The 16817-nt window shown below is 44.7% G+C and overlaps 1 protein-coding gene across 4 annotated transcripts in view; it reads right to left on the bottom strand.

Annotated features, from left to right (window-relative positions):
- Positions 1–16817, bottom strand: part of RAB3IL1 (RAB3A interacting protein like 1) — a 47204-nt gene that overhangs the window by 24652 nt on the left and 5735 nt on the right. For 2 of the 4 annotated variants that reach the window (XM_073659420.1, XM_073659419.1), the window contains exons 3-6: positions 4569–4664; positions 3686–3763; positions 3378–3587; positions 738–860 (exon numbers count right to left, since the gene is read on the bottom strand). In XM_073659420.1, coding sequence (XP_073515521.1) covers positions 738–860; positions 3378–3587; positions 3686–3763; positions 4569–4664 — 507 coding nt within the window. The remainder of the gene's footprint in view (positions 1–737; positions 861–3377; positions 3588–3685; positions 3764–4568; positions 4665–16817) is intronic. The other 2 variants (XM_073659422.1, XM_073659421.1) reach the window with 1 other exon arrangement.

The following is a 16817-nucleotide window of genomic DNA, read 5'->3' on the forward strand; positions in this document are numbered from 1 at the left end:
CTTGCATGGTTCCCCGTTATATAGTTAGCATGACGCCCTTTATGCCTGGTCAGGATACAACAGTCCAGATGGATAACCAGAAGTGGCCAGGTTTGTAAAAAGAGGACTCAACAGGTACTAAAATAGGGATGGTTCATGACCGGATGGGTAATACATGAGGTACTGAGTTATAGTTTCCATCTAATCAAATCAGCCATAAAGAGCAAAATTTGCACCCGAAAAATTATACCACTTGCCATTGGTGCTCAGCACCTGTACATTGGAACTATTTAAAAGCAAACTCAATCTTGGCTTTTTTTCCTAGAAATTAAATAAGTAGCGAGGTCTTTATATAATGTAGGCACATAGAAAAATGAAGTATTAAAATACTATTTTAAAAGTTTTTTAGAGTTTAAAAAAAGCAATGGGTTGAGATTTAGATGCGTTTGAACTCTGATATTTGATTTTTTTCCCCATATTGTCATATTTTTTTATTAAAGTTCCATAAATAAAATACCAATAAAGAAAGAAATTACAATTAAATTCGTATAATAAGTATCTTTCTTGAGAAACAAGTCAACAATATAAGTAGTCTAAATACTCCAGTGGAGTGATCTAAAAAAAAGTTATCAGATACTTGTGTCTGTATATTTCCTCTGAACTTTCTATAGAATTAAATATTAGAATATTGGGGTCAGAAGATGTAGGTTTTACTACTGGTCTTCATAGACAGTGACTTAACACACAAGGGACAGTACCTGGCGAGAGGAAGTAGAAGAGGAGTCATCGGAGAGAGGCCATCCCGGCTCGTAGGTTATATGGACAACCTTCCCCGGGACAATACAAAGAAGCAATGAAAGAAGAGATGGTACTGCAGATAACTGAGAGATAAGAGGAAGGAAAGGAAGAAGATAGAAGACTGGTGAGCCACACAACAACACAGAGACACAACTGAAGAAATTCTCAAAAGATGAAGATGGAAAAACATGGTGAAAAAAGTGAAGAAATGTAAATTAAATTCTAACTTGAATATTTGGAAAATTCTAAATCTGTCCCTTTATCGAGATAATATTCCCCATCTATTATCCCAAACAAAGAGCCATCTACTAAAACTGTAGCACTGTATCACGTGGATTACCATTCACTTCAATGGCAACTTGTAATGCTATATTTTTCCTACGAGTCTAACGAAAAATTCTTGTAGCGAGAAAAATAGCATTTAGTCATCTGAAACAATCCTTCTGTGGGGTGAAAACTCACAACCAGTACATTCAAAATTCCTATCACTAAATCATCATTCAGGACACTAGATGACCCAATTTATTCCATAAGAACATTAAAGAACTTCTGTCCCGGCATCCCAGGTATACAGACAAGATCCATACAGTGTATATGAGCACCCTATATTAGGACCTTTAATGACTGGATTAAAGTATAATTATGTGGACCAAAAACAAATATATATAACTGGCACAATCAGCAGTCATCTTCTACAAGTCTTCTGCATCTGGTGATCATTATAGAATTGTTTCTGGATGGTTATTAAGAAAATATTCCATCTTGTGCTCAGCCACTCTTCAAAATAGGGCCACTAACCACCTATCTGATCCAATGTTTTAAAGTAAAGACATTAAAGACCTCATAAAACCTTGTACATAGAAACTAACCGGACTAAGAAAAGCAACCAATCACTTCACTCATCATTTAGGAATATGGGGCCAAGAATCCGCTTGGTTGCTATAAGACCTTTATGTCCTTACTATCACTCTCCTCACTGGTTACTCCATAGGATATTTTATAACATGCACCATCCCCTTACGATTGGCTGCAGTAAGGAAAACAATAGCATTAAAGATGGATAGAAAAGTAAAGGTTTAAGGATAAAGAAAAGGAACAAATTAAAGTTGCACTAAACCAAAAGTCTAAAAAGTGCCAAAAGTATCATTTACACATATTAATGTTTCTATGAATTACCTACTAAACTAGGAAAGGAAGGGACAAGTTTTTGGACTTTTTGTTAATAACATTTGAAGCATGATATGGTCGATCTCAGGATTATAATATTATATTAAAGAGCATGGCAAGTGACAATAACACTTGAGGTTTAGTGGAAAACTACAGTAATGTTTACTGAAGAACAAGAATAGATGAGTAGGTAGTAGATGCTGAAGAGGGAGATGATGTGGCACAATGTGTAGAACTGGTATTAATGAAGCTGGGAAAAAGATAATGAATGACTTGACACAAAGAAGAGTCAATGGAGAGAAAGAAAAGAGTTAGAAGAATTGGAAGAGACTGGAGATAATTGATTTCCTGCGCACACAATAGTCTGCAGCTCCCACTCTACAGTGAGGAGAAGACAAGGAAAAGTGTGATCTTGTAATAGACTATGTCTGAGTGTCCGTCTCCAGTAGACGTATATGCCCGGAAATGATGCACGTTCGCTCTGTCGGCACCTTTATAGTCTATGCTATGGTCCAGTCGGAGCAAACATCCGAATCCCGTTTTGCAGGGGGTTCGGACGTAAGCCCCAACGGGGCCATTAAACAGGTACCTAAACGCAATGTGAAAGCACCTGATATCCAGAGGAACGTGAACCAGGGTAGTGAAAAAATTGTTTATTGGACAACGCGTTTTGGAGTTGGTTTGACTCCTTCATCGACTCTGACTCCAAAATGCGTTGTCCAATAAAGTATATTTTCACTACCCTGGTTCAAGTTCCTTTGGATATCGAATTTCCCCCAAAACCAACCACAACAAACCAACTGTACCCAAACCGAACCTTTCCACTCCTTCTTCTCACCCGTTCGCATCCAAGAGTCTCCAGGTTTGGCTGGTGGACTAGCAAGCCTATCCAAACCTCATTCACGCTGTGTGCAGTATTGTGTATGTCCATGCACAAGTCTTCCAGGTGAGCCATTTTTTCCACTTAATGATCTCTCACTCACATGGAGTGAGACTCACACTATGGAGCTCTTCTTTTCTTTTTGTTAAACTCTACAGTGAGATCATTTTTCTTGTTTTGCACCATATTTAATACTGTTGTCCTCTTATGTAGCAAAAGAAGGGGGTAACAACAGAGCCGAGTTGTAACTGCAACTTCCATATCACTATAGTAATTGCACTGGTGTATACATAATGGTCTGTTCCACCATGACCCTGATAATCTATACTAGTGGCATGGCTAGTACCTGGCACCAGTGGCATGGCGTCTGCTGTGACTACCACATTCAAATGCGCCCCATGGTACCCCAGATATCCTCAGCATCTACCATCACCCTTGCTGGTCAAAACAATGATTTTGTCCATTTACAAACAATAGTTATCACTAGAGTTGGTATTTTGGTGAAAAACACTATATATCAAAGCACCAGGTCACTAGATATATTTTGTCTCACCTCTTTGGCCTCGGTGTTGATTGGCTGGTTGGGAGGAGGAAGTGGCATGGCAGCGGCACAACCTGTACTCTTATTCCGAGCATGACCCTGGCGTAGCACATTTTTTGATGGACTTTGTAGTTGAGGATGTAGATCACGGTTTGGAGAAGATGGAGTGGAGGTGATGACAAGAGTCTTCAAAGCTGTGACTTCAGCCTGCAGCATGTCAATCTGACAAAACAAATCAAATATAAGAAAGAGGAAAAAGGAAAAAGGCATAAAAGGTATGGTGTGAATAACGCACAGGTAGTCGGCCAATCAGTAGTTACCTTCCCATGGGCCTCCCGTAGCTGTTTCTCAGAAGCAGCCTGCTTGATATTAGCATCACGCACCATTTTGTGAGCCTCCTGCAAAAAAGAAGAAATGGAAGTGACATTCTTTGAAAATATATATATATATATATATATATATATATATATAGAATCAGGCCAAACATAGATACATAAGACAGGTCCATTAATACAGCTCAGTTTTGTACAGATTTATAATTTGCCTTCCATTTTATTGGTTCTGACCTTTACTGTATCTCTGATTTTATTTATGGAGAAATATCGAAAATTCTGTAGGGTTCACAAACTTTCAAGAACCACTGTATAGAGATAGTTACGTTTATTTTTTTTTTATTTTGAAATGCAGATTTTATTCTTGTGTCAAAAAACTGAAAATTGTCCTGAAAGCGAAATCAATAAAGAACTAAAATAAAATATCAGTTTACAACATCAGTTGCAAATGAGGACAAGAAAGATGTGAGAAATGGATTTTCACGTTTTTCAAATTTGAAGAAAATGTGAGATCCACATGTCAAGCAGGACGTGCACAAGTCATGGGTGGAATGTAATGAAGGAGGATGTTAAAGTTTAAGTTGTTTTCCAGGAACACAGGAAGGGAATATTCACAGCTGTGGCTATTTATTGGGCCAGGTTTACAGCAATGAACATGGACGACTTCTATGTCACTTTGGCACACGGTGAAGACCCATTTTGCCCAAGATGCAGCCACAAACCTTGTTAACATGTAAAATAGCATCACAGATATTGCAGCTATAAAGCATACAGTAACATTTCTGCTACTTCATATACTAAAATGAAATTCTGAATCACTCATTGGTTGAAGTATGAACCTGTGAAGAATTAATAAATCATCCAGCCGTACCTCAAATAGACTAGCCGTCAGCTCCTCCAGCTCCTGTTCCAGCTGCTCTCGAACTTTTGACAATCTCTCACATTCCTCATCTCTCAGCTTTAACTCCTGAAAAGGGGATATAAGATTCCTAAAAAAGCCGGTAGGTAGATATGGACTCTGTGCTCTTTTGCGATCATCATCTTTTTTATGTATTTATTACATTTATTTAACTTTTTTGAAAATAATGTTTGCTATACACAAAACCACTCTTCTTAAAAATGAAAAACAAACTTTGGAAGAAGTCCTTGTTGTCTCCATTTTCATGGTAAGGGTAGCTACACAAAACCAATTTCTCCCCATCCAAGAAAAACGCTCTGATTCTTCTGATCAGAGTTGATTAAAGTGGCATTGTTTTTTTTCAAACATGGAGAGAAAAAAATAACTGTTTCCACCTTCTCCATTCTGTCGGTCCGTGAAAATCGGACCCCCCCTTGGATGTCATCATTTTTCATGGACCCATAGATTTGCATTGATGATTTTGATCCGACCCTCAGATTAAAATCGGACATATCTCTGATTTGTTTCGCAGACCACTCAGTCCGAGGAAAAAAATCGTACATGTGCAGAGCCCCATAGAATATCATAGTGATGTCTGTGAAAAACAAGGATAGCACTCATATGACAAAATCGGTCGTGTGTGTAACATGGCGTGGGCGGTAGCCGCAGGTGAGGCACTTGTCTTCAGCGCCTCAGCACGTTACAGTACATGAAAGTATGGGTCCTGGCTGGGTGTGTGGACTTGTATTGTGAGGGCCTTACTCCCATGCAGGCCGGATGTAACCGATGTTGCTGGTTTGCCAGGACCAGATTTTTCACAGTTCAATGAGGGAGACCACCATTCAAAAATAAACTACTGAATGTCAACTTGGTAAGGGTTATATACAAGCAATAGCGGGTAGAAAGTCTCATGGACGTTTCCTTTACAGTATTAAGCATTTTTTCCACACAGTATCCTTCCTCCGTAGTTTACTCTAGGGCTCTCTATGTCTACTGTTTCTCTCTACTTCGCCACAACCCAGCTCTAAGTCTACAGTCCTGATTCACAAGTCTCCTTCACTTGCTCAGTGGTTCTGCGTCCAATTTCTTCCACTACTGGCGCCCTGGATCTACTGCTCGGAACACTTCTCTAGTCCCCATCTTCCAGTCCTACTAAGGCCCATTAAATTCTGAGTTACAAGCTCTAGGTCTCTTGGCTAGGCGTCCTCTCCTAGGACCCATCTCCAGAAGGCCACTCTGTCTCGTCAGTCACTTTTCTTTAGGATCCTGCTATCCCTCCTTTCTCTGTCTCCTCTCACTCAGGGTCACTCTTTACTTGACGCACTGCTCACTTCGTATTCCAAACCCTATCTGTCTATCAGGAAGCAGTCACTTTCCCTAACACTAGCCCCTCCCACTGTGGGCTAGTCCCAAACATTAGCTCTATCTTACCCTATCGTCAAGTATCTAATTTCCTAATAATTTAAACTAGGGTGTCCCTAAAGTCTGGACACAGGAATTCTCATTAACTTTTTTTTTTCTTCCACAGATTAAATATGGCTTTGTCCCCTTGACTTCTTTGTCTGGAGTATGCTAAAGGAGAAAGTGTACTCAATGAAAATCACAGATGTAACACACTTGATTGAACACATTAAGAATGAATGTGCTAAAATTGATGGCAATGTGGATTTATTACATTTATTACATCGCAAATGATGGAAAGCATATTGAAGAAATTATTTAATATTTCAATTGAATAAAATGTTGTTAATAAATTTCATTTCTTGAAAATATGTATTTTTGCCTATGTGTCCAGACTTTAGGGACACCCTGTACATTAGACAATATTCACACATAGCTGTAGTGTGGTGTGCAGCCAACTAAAGCGCAGCAAATGCACATGCATTTTACAGCAAATAGCCATGGCTTTAGCCTTGCAGTATTCACATGTGAATAAAACCAATGTGTTTCACATATAAAAATAGTAAAAGACATGCGGTTTTGCTATACAGCAATTGGCTGCTCATCACATTAAGAGACATGTCCACCTTTAAAATGTCCCTTCATCGTGGTCACAGAAGAAAGATGAGTTACCCCTTCATACCGCCACTTAGGGGTAGGTTCGGACTGGCCGGCGGCTCTCCCGACCCAAGCGTGACAGCGGCATAGAAATACTTGTGGTCATGCTCGGGTCGGAAGAGCCGCCGGGAAGTCCGAGCATTGTGTTGCGATCCCCGTCCGAACTATAAGTTCGTCTGACTCTCCCCTTAGCAGTTATCATTCCTGAACCGTACCTCAGCCAAGCATGCATAGTCATTTCTATGAAGGCGTGAACTCAACACAGTCAGTATTCAGATATTACTGGATCACTAAGGGTATGTTCACACAATGCTTTTTTTGCAGCATGAAAAAAGCAGAGTGTTGGCATGAAAAATGCTGAATACATTCTGCACTTTTTGTATTCGTTTTTCATGCGTTTTTGATGCTTTTTTTATACATTCAATAGAATGGGTAAAAAAAACATCAAAAACGCTGAAAGAATTGACATTCTGCGGTTTAAAAGAAAGCATCAACAACTTAAAAAACGCAAGGAAAAAAAAACAAAGAAAGTGAATGAGATTTTCAAAATCTTATTTATTTTGCAGCTTCTGTAATAGGCTGCATAAAAATGAATGGAAAAACAAAGCAAAAACACAATGTGTGATCAAACCCTTAGTGATCCTGGACTTAAAGGGGTGTATTAGAGAAAAAACAAGGGAAGTAGGGGATTCATAGTTCCATATCAAACAAACAGATATCTGACCCCTAATGATGTGTGCAAAGTATGGGTAGGGGAACACAGTAAGGTTGTTTTTATTCTGATGACTTATCCTAATTCTGTTAGTACATTAAAACCAGTAGTTTACTGCATGACTGGACAATGGGTGAAAAGTCATCACTATCCAATCACCGATTCTCATCCTGCTGCTAGGGTATATGCCGTATATGTGCTTACAGCTGCAGAATATTGTACTGAACTCATATTTTGTGTCTAGATATGTATAATGTACATAAACCCTAACTATTGTTCTAATAAGAGCCACACAGCAAGGCTCAAATTCCCATACAGCAAAGCTCAAAGCCCCATACAGCAAGGCTTAAATTCCCATACAGCAAAGCTCAAAGCCCCATACAGCAAGGCTCAAATTCCCATACAGCAAAGCTCAAAGCCCCATACAGCAAGGCTCAAATTCCCATACAGCAAAGCTCAAAGCCCCATACAGCAAAGCTCAAAGTCCCATACAACAAAGCTCACAGCCCCATACAGGAAGGCTCAAAGCCCCATACAGCAAGGCTCAAAGCCCCATACAGCAAGGCTCAAAGCCCCATACAGCAAAGCTCAAAGCCCCATACAGCAAAGCTCAAAGACCCATACAGCAAGGCTCAAAGCCCCATACAGCAAAGCTCAAATCCCCATACAGGAAGGCTCAAAGCCCCATGCAGCAAGGCTCAAAGCACCATACAGCAAGGCTCAAAGCCCCATATAGAAGGCTCAAAGCCCCATACAGCAAAGCTCAAAGCCCCATATAGAAGGCTCAAAGCCCCATACAGCAAAGCTCAAAGCCCCATACAGCAAAGCTCAAAGCCCCATATAGAAGGCTCAAAGCCCCATACAGCAAGACTCAAAGCCCCATACAGCAAAGCTCAAAGCTCCATATAGAAGGCTCAAAGCCCCATACAGCAAAGCTCAAAGCCCCATACAGCAAAGCTCAAAGCCCCATACAGCAAAGCTCAAAGCCCCATATAGAAGGCTCAAAGCCCCATACAGCAAAGCTCAAAGCCCCATACAGCAAGGCTCAAAGCCCCATAGAGCAAAGCTCAAAGCCCCATATAGAAGGCTAAAAGCCCCATACAGCAAGGATCAAAGCCCCATATAGAAGGCTCAAAGCCCCATAAAGCAAAGCTCAAAGCCCATACAGCAAAGCTCAAAGCCCCATATAGCAAAGCTCAAAGCCCCATACCGCAAAGCTCAAAGCCCATACAGCAAAGCTCAAAGCCCATACAGCAAAGCTAAAAGCCCATACAGCAAAGCTCAAAGCCCAAAACAGCAAAGCTCAAAGCCCATACAGCAAAGCTCAAAGCCCATACAGCAAGGCTCAAAGCCCCATACAGGAAGGCTCAAAGCCCCATACAGAAAAGCTCAAACAGCAAGACTCAAAACCCCATACAGCAAGGCTCAAAGCCCCATACAGCAAGGCTCAAAGCCCCATACAGCAAGGCTCAAAGCTCCAAATAGGAGGCTCAAAGCCCCATACAGCAAAGCTCAAAGCCCATATAGCAAAGCTCAAAGCCCATACAGCAAAGCTCAAAGCCCCATATAGAAGGCTCAAAGCCCCATACATAAAAGCTCAAAGCCCATACAGCAAAGCTCAAAGCCCCATGCAGCAAAGCTCAAAGCCCATACAGCAAAGCTCAAAGCCCCATACAGCAAGGCTCAAATTCCCATACAGCAAGGCTCAAAGCCCCATACAGCAAAGCTCAAAGCCCCATACAGCAAAGCTCAAAGCCCCACATAGCAAGGCTCAAAGCCCCATACAGCAAAGCTCAAAGACCCATACAGCAAAGCTCAAAGCCCATACAGCAAAGCTCAAAGCCCCATAAAGAAGGCTCAAAGCCCCATACAGCAAAGCTCAAAGCCCCATACAGCAAAGCTCAAAGCCCCACATAGCAAGGCTCAAAGCCTCATACAGCAATGCTCAAAGCCCCATACAGCAAAGCTCAAAGCCCCATTCAGCAAAGCTCAAAGCCCCATATAGAAGGCTCAAAGCCCCATACAGCAAGGCTCAAAGCCCCATACAGCAAAGCTCAAAGCCAATACAGCAAAGCTCAAAGCCCATACAGCAAAGCTCAAATCCCCATATAGAAGGCTCAAAGCCCCATACAGCAAGACTCAAAGCCCCATACAGCAAAGCTCAAAGCCCCATACAGCAAAGCTCAAAGCCCCATACAGCAAAGCTCAAAGCTCCATATAGAAGGCTCAAAGCTCCATACAGCAAGGCTCAAAGCCCCATACAGCAAAGCTCAAAGCCCCATATAGAAGGCTCAAAGCCCCATACAGCAAAGCTCAAAGCCCCATACAGCAAAGCTCAAAGCTCCATACAAAAAAGCTCAAAGCCCATACAGCAAAGCTCAAAGCCCCCTATAGAAGGCTCAAAGCCCCATACATCAAAGCTCAAAGCCCATACAGCAAGGCTCAAAGCCCCATACAGCAAAGCTCAAAGCCCCGTACAGCAAAGCTCAAAGCCCCACATAGCAAGGCTCAAAGCCCCATACAGCAAAGCTCAAAGACCCATACAGCAAAGCTCAAAGCCCATACAGCAAAGCTCAAAGCCCCATAAAGAAGGCTCAAAGCCCCATACAGCAAAGCTCAAAGCCCCATACAGCAAGGCTCAAAGCCCCACATAGCAAGGCTCAAAGCCTCATACAGCAATGCTCAAAGCCCCATACAGCAAAGCTCAAAGCCCCATTCAGCAAAGCTCAAAGCCCCATATAGAAGGCTCAAAGCCCCATACAGCAAAGCTCAAAGCCCCATACAGCAAAGCTCAAAGCCCCATACAGCAAGGCTCAAAGCCCCATACAGCAAAGCTCAAAGCCCATACAGCAAAGCTCAAAGCCCCATATAGAAGGCTCAAAGCCCCATACAGCAAGGTTCAAAGCCCCATACAGCAAAGCTCAAAGCCCCATATAGAAGGCTCAAAGCCCCATACAGCAAAGCTCAAAGCCCCATACAGCAAAGCTCAAAGCTCCATACAACAAAGCTCAAAGCCCATACAGCAAAGCTCAAAGCCCCATATAGAAGGCTCAAAGCCCCATACATCAAAGCTCAAAGCCCATACAGCAAAGCTCAAAGCCCCATGCAGCAAAGCTCAAAGCCCCATGCAGCAAAGCTCAAAGCCCATACAGCAAAGCTCAAAGCCCCATAAAGCAAGGCTCAAATTCCCATACAGCAAGGCTCAAAGCCCCATACAGCAAAGCTCAAAGCCCCATACAGCAAAGCTCAAAGCCCCACATAGCAAGGCTCAAAGCCCCATACAGCAAAGCTCAAAGACCCATACAGCAAAGCTCAAAGCCCATACAGCAAAGCTCAAAGCCCCATACAGCAAGGCTCAAAGCCCCACATAGCAAGGCTCAAAGCCTCATACAGCAATGCTCAAAGCCTCATACAGCAAAGCTCAAAGCCCCATTCAGCAAAGCTCAAAGCCCCATATAGAAGGCTCAAAGCCCCATACAGCAAAGCTCAAAGCCCCATACAGCAAGGCTCAAAGCCCCATACAGCAAGGCTCAAAGCCCATACAGCAAAGCTCAAAGCCCCATATAGAAGGCTCAAAGCCCCACACAGCAAGGCTCAAAGCCCCATACAGCAAAGCTCAAAGCCCCATATAGAAGGCTCAAAGCCCCATACAGCAAAGCTCAAAGCCCATACAGCAAAGCTCAAAGCCCATACAGCAAAGCTCAAAGCCCCATATAGAAGGCTCAAAGCCCCACACAGCAAGGCTCAAAGCCCCATACAGCAAAGCTCAAAGCCCCATATAGAAGGCTCAAAGCCCCATACAGCAAAGCTCAAAGCCCCATACAGCAAAGCTCAAAGCTCCATACAACAAAGCTCAAAGCCCATACAGCAAAGCTCAAAGCCCCATATAGAAGGCTCAAAGCCCCATACAGCAAGGCTCAAAGCCCCATATAGAAGGCTCAAAGCCCCATACAGCAAAGCTCAAAACCCATACAGCAAAGCTCAAAGCCCCATACAGCAAAGCTCAAAGCCCATACAGCAAAGCTCAAAGCCCCATACAGCAAAGCTCAAAGCCCATACAGCAAAGCTCAAAGCCCCATACAGCAAAGCTCAAAGCCCCATACAGCAAAGCTCAAAGCCCATACAGCAAAGCTCAAAGCCCCATACAGGAAGGCTCAAAGACCCATACAGCAAAGCTCAAACAGCAAGGCTCAAAGCCCCATACAGCAAGGCTCAAAGCCCCATACAGCAAGGCTCAAAGCCCCATATAGAAGGCTCAAAGCCCCATACAGCAAAGCTCAAAGCCCCATACAGCAAGGCTCAAAGCCCCATACAGCAAGGCTCAAAGCCCCATATAGAAGGCTCAAAGCCCCATACAGCAAAGCTCAAAGCCCCATACAGCAAGGCTCAAAGCCCCATACAGCAAGGCTCAAAGCCCCATACAGCAAAGCTCAAAGCCCATACAGCAAAGCTCAAAGCCCATACAGCAAAGCTCAAAGCCCCATATAGAAGGCTCAAAGCCCCACACAGCAAGGCTCAAAGCCCCATACAGCAAAGCTCAAAGCCCCATATAGAAGGCTCAAAGCCCCATACAGCAAAGCTCAAAGCCCCATACAGCAAAGCTCCATACAACAAAGCTCAAAGCCCATACAGCAAAGCTCAAAGCCCCATATAGAAGGCTCAAAGCCCCATACAGCAAGGCTCAAAGCCCCATATAGAAGGCTCAAAGCCCCATACAGCAAAGCTCAAAACCCATACAGCAAAGCTCAAAGCCCCATACAGCAAAGCTCAAAGCCCATACAGCAAAGCTCAAAGCCCCATACAGCAAAGCTCAAAGCCCATACAGCAAAGCTCAAAGCCCCATACAGCAAAGCTCAAAGCCCCATACAGCAAAGCTCAAAGCCCATACAGCAAAGCTCAAAGCACCATACAGGAAGGCTCAAAGACCCATACAGCAAAGCTCAAACAGCAAGGCTCAAAGCCCCATACAGCAAGGCTCAAAGCCCCATACAGCAAGGCTCAAAGCCCCATATAGAAGGCTCAAAGCCCATACAGCAAAGCTCAAAGCCCCATACAGCAAAGCTCAAAGCCCAATACAGCAAAGCTCAAAGCCCAATACAGCAAAGCTCAAAGCCCATACAGCAAAGCTCAAAGCCCAATATAGAAGGCTCAAAGCCCCATACAGCAAGGCTCAAAGCCCCATATAGAAGGCTCAAAGCCCCATACAGGAAAGCTCAAAGCCCATACAGCAAGGCTCAAAGCCCCATACAGCAAAGCTCAAAGCCCACACAGCAAAGCTCAAAGCCCCATACAGCAAAGCTCAAAGCCCATACAGCAAAGCTCAAAGCCCCATACGGCAAAGCTCAAAGCCCATACAGCAAAGCTCAAAGCCCATATAGCAAAGCTCAAAGCCCCATACAGCAAGGCTCAAAGCCCCATACAGGAAGGCTCAAAGCCCCATACAGCAAGGCTCAAAGCCCCATACAGCAAGGCTCAAAGCCCCATATAGAAGACTCAAAGCCCCATACAGCAAAGCTCAAAGCCCATACAGCAAAGCTCAAAGCCCCATACAGCAAAGCTCAAAGCCCCATACAGCAAAGCTCAAAGCACATACAGTAAAGCTCAAAGCCCCATACAGCAAGGCCCAAGTTCCCATACAGCAAAGCTCAAAGCCCCATGCAGCAAGGCTCAAAGCCCCATGCAGCAAAGCTCAAAGCCCCATACAGCAAAGCTCAAAGCCCATACAGCAAAGCTCAAAGCCCCATACAGCAAAGCTCAAAGCCCATACAGCAAAGCTCAAAGCCCCATACAGCAAAGCTCAAAGCCCGATACAGCAAAGCTCAAAGCCCCATACAGCAAAGCTCAAAGCCCATACAGCAAAGCTCAAAGCCCCATACAGCAAAGCTCAAAGCCCCATACAGGAAGGCTCAAAGCCCCATACAGCAAAGCTCAAACAGCAAGGCTGAAAGCCCCATACAGCAAGGCTCAAAGCCCCATATAGAAGGCTCAAAGCCCCATACAGCAAAGCTCAAAGCCCTTACAGCAAAGCTCAAAGCCCCATACAGCAAAGCTCAAAGCCCCATACAGCAAAGCTCAAAGCCCCATACAGCAAAGCTCAAAGCCCATACAGCAAAGCTCAAAGCCCCATATAGAAGGCTCAAAGCCCCATACAGCAAGGCTCAAAGCCCCATATAGAAGGCTCAAAGCCCCATACAGCAAAGCTCAAAGCCCATAAAGCAAGGCTCAAAGCCCCAAACAGCAAAGCTCAAAGCCCATACAGCAAAGCTCAAAGCCCCATACAGCAAAGCTCAAAGCCCATACAGCAAAGCTCAAAGCCCCATACGGCAAAGCTCAAAGCCCCATACGGCAAAGCTCAAAGCCCATACAGCAAAGCTCAAAGCCCATACAGCAAAGCTCAAAGCCCCATACAGCAAGGCTCAAAGCCCCATACAGGAAGGCTCAAAGCCCCATACAGGAAGGCTCAAAGCCCCATACAGCAAGGCTCAAAGCCCGATATAGAAGGCTCAAAGCCCCATACAGCAAAGCTCAAAGCCCATACAGCAAAGCTCAAAGCCCCATACAGCAAAGCTCAAAGCACATACAGCAAAGCTCAAAGCCCCATACAGCAAGGCTCAAGTTCCCATACAGCAAAGCTCAAAGCCCCATGCAGCAAGGCTCAAAGCCCCATACAGCAAGGCTCAAAGCCCCATATAGAAGGCTCAAAGCCCCATACAGCAAAGCTCAAAGCCCCATACAGGAAGGCTCAAAGCCCCATATAGAAGGCTCAAAGCCCCATATAGAAGGCTCAAAGCCCCATACAGCAAGGCTCAAAGCCCCATATAGAAGGCTCAAAGCCCCATACAGCAAAGCTCAAAGCCCATATAGCAAAGCTCAAAGCCTATACAGCAAAGCTCAAAGCCCCATACAGCAAAGCTCAAAGCCCCATACAGCAAATCTCAAAGCCCCATACAGCAAAGCTCAAAGCCCCATCCAGCAAAGCTCAAAGCCCCATCCAGCTAAGCTCAAAGCCCCATACAGCAAAGCTCAAAGTCCATACAGCAAAGCTCAAAGCCCCATACAGCAAAGCTCAAAGCCCCATACAGCGAAGCTCAAAGCTCCATACAGCAAAGCTCAAAGCCCATACAGCAAAGCTCAAAGCCCCATACAGCAAGGCTCAAAGCCCCATACAGCAAAGCTCAAAGCCCCATACAGCAAAGCTCAAAGCCCCATACAGCAAAGCTCAAAGCCCAATACAGCAAAGCTCAAAGCCCATACAGCAAAGCTCAAAGCCCCATATAGAAGGCTCAAAGCCCCATACAGCAAGGCTCAAAGCCCCATATAGAAGGCTCAAAGCCCCATACAGCAAAGCTCAAAGCCCATACAGCAAAGCTCAAAGCCCCATATAGCAAAGCTCAAAGCCCATACAGCAAAGCTCAAAGCCCATACAGCAAAGCTCAAAGCCCCATACAGCAAAGCTCAAAGCCCCATACAGGAAGGCTCAAAGCCCCATATAGAAGGCTCAAAGCCCCATATAGAAGGCTCAAAGCCCCATACAGCAAAGCTCAAAGCCCCATACAGGAAGGCTCAAAGCCCCATATAGAAGGCTCAAAGCCCCATATAGAAGACTCAAAGCCCCATACAGCAAGGCTCAAAGCCCCATATAGAAGGCTCAAAGCCCCATACAGCAAAGCTCAAAGCCCATACAGCAAAGCTCAAAGCCCCATACAGCAAAGCTCAAAGCCCATACAGCAAAGCTCAAAGCCCCATACAGCAAAGCTCAAAGCCCCATACAGCAAAGCTCAAAGCCCCATACAGCAAAGCTCAAAGCCCCATCCAGCAAAGCTCAAAGCCCCATCCAGCAAAGCTCAAAGTCCATACAGCAAAGCTCAAAGCCCCATACAGCAAAGCTCAAAGCCCCATACAGCAAGGCTCAAAGCCCCATACAGGAAGGCTCAAAGCCCCATACAGCAAGGCTCAAAGCCCCATATAGAAGGCTCAAAGCCCCATACAGCAAAGCTCAAAGCCCATACAGCAAAGCTCAAAGCCCCATACAGCAAAGTTCAAAGCACATACAGCAAAGCTCAAAGCCCCATACAGCAAGGCTCAAGTTCCCATACAGCAAAGCTCAAAGCCCCATGCAGCAAGGCTCAAAGCCCCATACAGCAAGGCTCAAAGCCCCATATAGAAGGCTCAAAGCCCCATACAGCAAAGCTCAAAGCCCCATACAGGAAGGCTCAAAGCCCCATATAGAAGGCTCAAAGCCCCATATAGAAGGCTCAAAGCCCCATACAGCAAGGCTCAAAGCCCCATATAGAAGGCTCAAAGCCCCATACAGCAAAGCTCAAAGCCCATATAGCAAAGCTCAAAGCCTATACAGCAAAGCTCAAAGCCCCATACAGCAAAGCTCAAAGCCCCATACAGCAAAGCTCAAAGCCCCATACAGCAAAGCTCAAAGCCCCATCCAGCAAAGCTCAAAGCCCCATCCAGCTAAGCTCAAAGCCCCATACAGCAAAGCTCAAAGTCCATACAGCAAAGCTCAAAGCCCCATACAGCAAAGCTCAAAGCCCCATACAGCAAAGCTCAAAGCTCCATACAGCAAAGCTCAAAGCCCATACAGCAAAGCTCAAAGCCCCATACAGCAAGGCTCAAAGCCCCATACAGCAAAGCTCAAAGCCCCATACAGCAAAGCTCAAAGCCCCATACAGCAAAGCTCAAAGCCCCATACAGCAAAGCTCAAAGCCCCTATAGAAGGCTCAAAGCCCCATACAGCAAAGCTCAAAGCCCAATACAGCAAAGCTCAAAGCCCATACAGCAAAGCTCAAAGCCCCATACAGCAAAGCTCAAATCTCCATATAGAAGGCTCAAAGCCCCATACAGCAAGGCTCAAAGCCCCATATAGAAGGCTCAAAGCCCCATACAGCAAAGCTCAAAGCCCATACAGCAAAGCTCAAAGCCCCATATAGCAAAGCTCAAAGCCCATACAGCAAAGCTCAAAGCCCATACAGCAAAGCTCAAAGCCCCATACAGCAAAGCTCAAAGCCACATACAGGAAGGCTCAAAGCCCCATATAGAAGGCTCAAAGCCCCATATAGAAGGCTCAAAGCCCCATACAGCAAAGCTCAAAGCCCCATACAGGAAGGCTCAAAGCCCCATATAGAAGGCTCAAAGCCCCATATAGAAGACTCAAAGCCCCATACAGCAAGGCTCAAAGCCCCATATAGAAGGCTCAAAGCCCCATACAGCAAAGCTCAAAGCCCATACAGCAAAGCTCAAAGCCCCATACAGCAAGGCTCAAGTTCCCATACAGCAAAGCTCAAAGCCCCATGCAGCAAGGCTCAAAGCCCCATATAGAAGGCTCAAAGCCCCATACAGCAAAGCTCAAAGCCCCATACAGGAAGGCTCAAAGCCCCATATAGAAGGCTCAAAGCCCCATATAGAAGGCTCAAAGCCCCATACAGCAAGGCTCAAAGCCC

The sequence above is a fragment of the Phyllobates terribilis genome, unplaced genomic scaffold, assembly GCF_046119375.1.
Source record: "Phyllobates terribilis strain yellow unplaced genomic scaffold, ASM4611937v1 Scaffold_13__5_contigs__length_258822181, whole genome shotgun sequence".
Classification (NCBI taxonomy): Eukaryota; Metazoa; Chordata; class Amphibia; order Anura; family Dendrobatidae; genus Phyllobates; species Phyllobates terribilis.